The following is a 6,625-nucleotide window of genomic DNA, read 5'->3' on the forward strand; positions in this document are numbered from 1 at the left end:
GAACCCGCCCAATGCGTCGGAGCTTCGCCCAATAGAGAAATATTGGGCGATTATGAAGCAGGCCCTCCGGAAGAACCCAAAAGTTGTCAAATCGGAGGCGGACTTCAAGAGAAAATGGATTTCTGTTCAAAAAAAACTAGGAAGGTGCGAGCATACGGGCTTGGGCTCGAAGTATGAATAAAAAGAAAATTCCAAAAGTTGTTTAATAGTTTTTATTTTACTGTCTAAAATTTTCAAAAGGATCGGTCTACTGGGCGAATTTCTACAGCGTTTTTTTTCCGTGATGCAATTTGATGTGACACACCCTTTATACGGATTTTTAATTTCAAAGATTTAATTTTTAACTTCAAAGAATTTCTCATAACAACTAATTTGAGCACGATCAGGGGGGAAGTAAACAGATGCAACTATGTGTATCTCTCCCGCAATAAGTGCTTTGACCCACACTTGCTCAAACTCGTCGAATTCTGTTGTTGGAATATGTTCTGAATTTATTAATGAATTAAAAGCAATAAGGACGCCGCCTCCCGATTTTTTATGGGATTTGTGAAGATTAGGGTTTTCTCTGAAGACATCGAAACGATTTCCGAATACTTCCTCGCATCTAACTCTATCATCCCAACTTGTCTCTGTTGCCATAATTATCGAGCAAGAAGAATCCAGAATATTAATGTGGATTTCTGTCTTTTTAAGTGGACTTTTCATACGGTTGAAACTTTGACAGTATATCAAAATTTCAACTACATTCATTTGTTGAGGCGTGAAAATTGGTTCATTATCTATTACTTGGTATGATGAGGCATCCAAATTGATTACCTTTATTCATTACCTTCTGGGACGTCTGACTTCGTTAATGGAAACATCTCCTCCTGAGAAGATGTCATAACTATTTATTACGACAAACCAACCATTCTCATGAAACAAGAAATCGGGGTAATAGTTCAACAAACCCAAAATCGTATTGATTTTACGTGATTTTCATGAAAAAAAATCGATTTGCATTCACTAGTTGCGTGAAAACACCCTAAATCGGACAAACCAAGATCATTTACCCTAGTTATTTACTTCTCACGATTGCTTACGATTCGTGCAGCTACATTTTCGTACGAAGCTGCAAGTATTGTAACCGCCACCTAAGATTATTGCCTTCCACGTGAGCATGTGAATCGAAGGCATGGCATGCTTTTTGGTTAGAATTGATTAGAAGAACTTCCAAGAAGATTGCGGTTACTGTCATGTACAGATGATGACGTTCTTGTGCGTCACCAGAGAACAAATGATCGGTAAATCAAAACGGTTTCACCCTTGTTCACGGAACAACTGAATTAGTTTCAGTGTTCGACCATTAGTAACGCTACTCATTACAACCCGGGGAGACCCAGACAGGAGGGCGTTCCCATTAAAAGAGGCGCGATAAAAAGAGGTAAAATTAATGAAGATATGTACGTAAAATGATAGAAGTAAAGAATAGGGCAGGTATATCTCGTGCGAAGAAAATAACGACGATGCTTCGGATCTGTGCTTCTCACATCGTGTGTGGTGAGCGATCGAGTGTGAAACTGTCCGGAAATAATTATTTCAACTGTTTCTATGGGATACCTTTTTTGTGCTATATATACTAGGTTTTATCGGTTGTACAACCAATTCGAACGTGATATTATTTGTGCCTTCATTAGTTACTCTTCGAATTCGTCTCGGTAATCTTCCTCTAGTTACCTGCCAATATCTGTCGTTATTAGAGCAATGATTAAAATTATTTTGTGTATCATTGTGCAATTCAAAAAGAGGAACACGATCCAACTTAAATTGCACTCCTGGTTGTATCAAAGACAATCCTAATGTTCAGCATGAGCGACAATAATGAAAAATTTTGATAATTCTGATATGCCAACCGCAGTTATCCAAAGGTATCATCAGCAGCAGCTTTGAAATCATCCTTTCTGCATTAGGAAATGAACAACCCTATGAAAAGAATTGATTCGATCTCTGATTAACAATCCAACACCACGCTATTGTTTATTTATCCTTGCCAAATCTAGTGCAAAGAAATTCTCAGGAAACATTTTCATGTGCAACTCGAATGGTTTATTCTTTAGTGTTAGAGACTGTGTGAATCTGAAAAATATTTAACGAATATGAATTCCAGATGTACCCCTTCTGGAGAGGTATTTTGACGAATTTGATATACATGATTATAGTTAAAAACAATTTTTTCACTAATCAGATAGTGGCAATGGTAATGGAATATCTCACCATACCCGAACGCAGGACAGCGGCTTCGGTTTGCAGACAATGGCGAAATTCGGTATTCAATGAGAGTTTTTTCAAACAGATTTGTGTGAAAGTATCGAGACCAACGGATTTGTCTGCTCTCAGCACTAGCGCTTTATACAGGCGATTCCGAAACGTATCGATCGACTACACGCATGGAAACATCGATGAAGTAATGTTGGGAAATTTCCTAATTGGCTCACCCATTGAACGAATATCTATAAACGGTGAATCAAAACCAGTAAAAGCTTGGCTAGAGAACACTCTGCCATTCTTGAGGTGTTTGTTGTATTTAAAAATAGAAACTTGGATGAAGAAAGACGATAAAGATGAAAACCTCAAAAAAATGAAACCTGCCAGTATAGGGGAAATTGAAGAAATTGGAATTAATCACCCTGGGGTGAAAGTTCTCGAATTGAAAAATTTCAGTGCATGTACCATTACCGAAATAAACTGTCCAGCCTTGATCGTTTTTCATACATCAACAAACCGTTTTGGAGCGAACTGTGAGCTTCTACCTATTTTTGAAAAGTATACAAACCTGCAGGAATTGAGCCTCAACGATGAACACATGGCATTGACTGAGGAACTGGAATTTGATATGTTGGTCCATTTAGTGAAACTACAACTAGATGGACGTTCATTCAAAGTCAACCGAAAATTTTTCAATAGCATCTCGAGAATGCCACGGCTTCATACCCTTCATCTGGTGAATTGTATGTTCTGCCTCCCAGATGAGGCACAGGCAACGTATGTTGTCTCCAGCAGAATAACAACATTCGTTGTCTGTAGTGATATGCCGGCCATCATCATTCTGAATTTCCCAAATTTGAAAAAATTGACCTGTTTATGTAATGGATCTGATTTGAATCGGAACATACAGCTTATGTGTCGTTTTTACTCCGTCCTCGAAGAAATAAATATTGGTGTACCTAGTAACTTGTACAATTTGGTAAAATAATCACACCCACTGAGAAGTTTTTCAGTTGCATATTGAGCATTTCTTTTTTTTTTTCAGCACTATTGCGATCCACTGATGGAGTTCATTAGTGAATTCAGATGCCTCAGGTCCATCCAATTCACTCGGATGTTCACGATAAATATAACATGGCCCGTCAGCAACATTCTGGACATCGAGAAGATTAGGTTCCTGGAATGTGGAGTAGAGGGAGAGGCCGCCTTATTAATCGCAGACAAATTCCCGGCGTTGAGAGATTTGTTCCTAGACAATTGTTCTCTCATGGGTGAAACGGACATATTTGAAATCGACGAAAAATGTTCCAGGGGTCTACGATCCTACATACCTCGATGTAGAATTTCATTTCGTGGCAGCTCTGTCTCTGAATGAGCTGATATTTCGCGTTTTAAACTTTTATTCGTTTGTTTTATAATTTTTATGTAATGTAATGTATAATGTTTTATGTTCAGAAAAGTAAAGTGCTATTTTATTTTTGTAGTAGAATTCCCAGAATGAGCACAAATTATCGTTCAGAAAGTTTCCAAAATCCAATGCGTCACACATCGACAATCTTCATAAAGTCCTCAAGTCGCCTTCAGACTGATCTAATAATCTTACAAACTTGAACATTCCACACTTCCAATCATCTTCCGAGTGCAGCGGCAGATTCCCCGTAAAGCTGTTTCCTCACGAGTTTGTCTTCAGTAGCAAATCGTAGTTATGCACCAAGGAACCAAATTTCAAGTTTTAGGAGGAAATTGAAAACGTCACTGAATAAGCACTGGTCTATATATATAAATGGATTTCTGTCTGTCTTCTGATTGTTATGGACTCGGAAACTACTAAACCAATCGACGTGAAAATTTGTATGTAGGGGACCGTGGGGCCGGAGAAGGTTCTTAGGGGCTGTCCACATACCACGTGGACAACTTTAGGGGGGGGGGGGGGGGTAGGGGGTACGAAAATGTTCACGCTTGTCCACGGTGAGAGGGGTGGGGGTACAGATAATGTCCACGTGGACACGTTAAACCGATGTTTTTTTTAAAATACATTGAGATCTGTTCAAAGAAATGAAATCTATTCTGCATTTTCCGCTCATTTCGGATACTCCATATTTATCCATAAAATGGTTATGTCGAATATTTTTCCATATCATCGAACTTCTTCGCTGAAATATGTATTCTGCATGAAAGTCACATAAACATTGAGCGATCAAGCTTCGAGTGGAGGATCTTTGTTTTCAACTTCTAAGCTACGTCATATTCGAGCATAAACTGAACTCTGTGTTCTAAATCCAGGTCTACGTGAGAGTAAATTTGACATAGCGAACTGCTGATACATTTGTATCTGCAGAGCATATGTGGGATGTTGATAATATGATGAAATGACCGGAATATTATTGGAATACTCCAAAAAATTTTAGAAGGACTTAGCAAAACGAGTGCTATCCAAATTTTATAATACCAGCTCAAAACAGAGTTCATGTGCAGAACTCTGTACTGAAAAAAGCAGATTCAATCCACCATTTATGTTGGGTAGCACCCTCGTTCCCAAATATTTCTCGAATTTTTAGCATCCATTTTGCGACGTTATCTGACGTTAATGACACATTGATACAGCTGCGTTAGGTATACTCAGCACAAAATATTAGTTTTTTAAGGATCACTTTGTCCTACCGATCGAAAGATTGTGATGTTACAAATGAAATTTCCGTTAATAAGCACATATTATTACGACATTTGTGTTTTTTTTTCAGAGGGGCTTTGAATCCGGGATTAGATTACATATTCTGCACCACAGCCAAGAGGAAAACCCTATCAATACGCTCTATGAAATAAAACATTCAAAATATTGTTTTCTTTGTTCTAATTTTTGCTTCAATATATGAACTAGTATCTTGCAGTCAAAGTTAGTAAAGCAGTATACCTAAATCCATTGGTTGTTTCTTCATTTAAATTTGAATTTTCTTAAATAGTACCTCGATTAGCTCCAAATAAAACAACATTTAATTGCACTAAACAATTGCAGAAGTCTTCAGAAAAACTCTTTTCGATAGACACCCGTTTCTCGGAGATAATCTGCAAGCGAATGATTTTATTGTCAAATAAGTTACTTCAGATGTTATTCCATTCCATTCCATTGTAAAAATATTCGCTTGATTGTGCAGTTTTACTGTTGTACTGTCCTTTGAAGTCACCGAAGAAATGTTTCTAATTTCCGTTTTTATTGTTGCTTTGGAAACAATATCCACGTTAAAACCATTAGAAATGCAGATATGTATTTGACGTTGATTCTCTGGAATGTCAAGCGCTTTGAAGCGCTTTAAAGATGTAGTAGTTTGGGCAATTATCATAGTGAGATTATCACACAAATCGTTAAATAGATTACCATACCATTTGTCGCATCTTAAGTGAAGTTCAGTCCGATTTCATTGTTGATCGTGTATAATACGTGTTGTGTAAATTTCCTGCGAAGTTGCTATCAAAACAACAAACAACTTCCTCACCACCGTCACCGCCTCATTACAACAGTTTTTCTGTCTATTGTCGCACTTTCGCACCATTGTTGCGTGCAAGCTTTTATCAAACGCAAATCGTGTACTACGCAGTATACTGTTAGGCGCTTTGTGTCACCATCCTAAAGCATTGAAAATAATTGCGCCAAATGCAGCCGGCCTATTACTGGTCTCGACCGTGTTACTTGCCATGGTTACTGTGGTTGCATGTTTCACATGAACTGCACTAATGTGACACGTGCCCTAATGAATTATTTTACAACTCATGGAAAGAACCTTTTCTGGATGTGCGATAAATGTGCAGATTTATTCAACAACTCGCATCTTCGAGCCATTACAAAAACTGTGGATGAAAAATCACCATTGACTTCGCTCTCCGAGTCCATCAACAGTCTGCAAGCGGAAATAAGGAAGATTTCTTCGAAGCCCGCCCTGACGTTGCAGCCCCTACAGTGCAATCGATGGCCGACGACTAGTGAATCGATACGTACTACCAAACGACCTCGAGAATTGGAGTCAGTACGTCCATCGTCTGAGTGCCAATCTGGCTTGAAGCAGCTGAGCTCGAATATTATATCCGTACCTGTCAGCGAAAAACCGGCTAGCAAGTTCTGGCTGTATCTATCGCGCATCCAACCAGGTGTCACTAACGAAGCGATTTCCGCAATGGTGAAAGCTAATTTGGAAATAGACGACGCTCCTAATGTGGTGAAGTTGGTAGCTAGAGGGACGGATACCACCAACATGTCGTTCGTCTCATTCAAAGTTGGTCTCGATCCGGCAAAGCGCTTGACCCGAAGACGTGGCCTGAAGGAATTATGTTTCGCCAGTTCGAGGACTACGGTTCCCAAAAATTTCGCAGGCTATCTTCCGTGAATCCA

The 6,625-nt window shown here is 38.8% G+C and overlaps 1 protein-coding gene across 1 annotated transcript; it reads left to right on the forward strand.

The window, feature by feature from the left end:
* The first annotated feature begins 2,005 nt into the window (after positions 1-2,005).
* LOC129770449 (uncharacterized) lies at positions 2,006-3,733 on the forward strand. The gene is made up of 3 exons (XM_055773290.1): positions 2,006-2,165; positions 2,225-3,223; positions 3,290-3,733. Exons 1-3 carry the CDS (start codon positions 2,136-2,138, stop codon positions 3,617-3,619), a joined length of 1,359 nt encoding a protein of 452 aa, XP_055629265.1. The 5' UTR covers positions 2,006-2,135; the 3' UTR covers positions 3,620-3,733.
* The last annotated feature ends 2,892 nt before the right edge of the window (positions 3,734-6,625 follow it).

This window comes from Toxorhynchites rutilus, chromosome 2, assembly GCF_029784135.1.
Source record: "Toxorhynchites rutilus septentrionalis strain SRP chromosome 2, ASM2978413v1, whole genome shotgun sequence".
Lineage (NCBI taxonomy): Eukaryota > Metazoa > Arthropoda > Insecta > Diptera > Culicidae > Toxorhynchites > Toxorhynchites rutilus.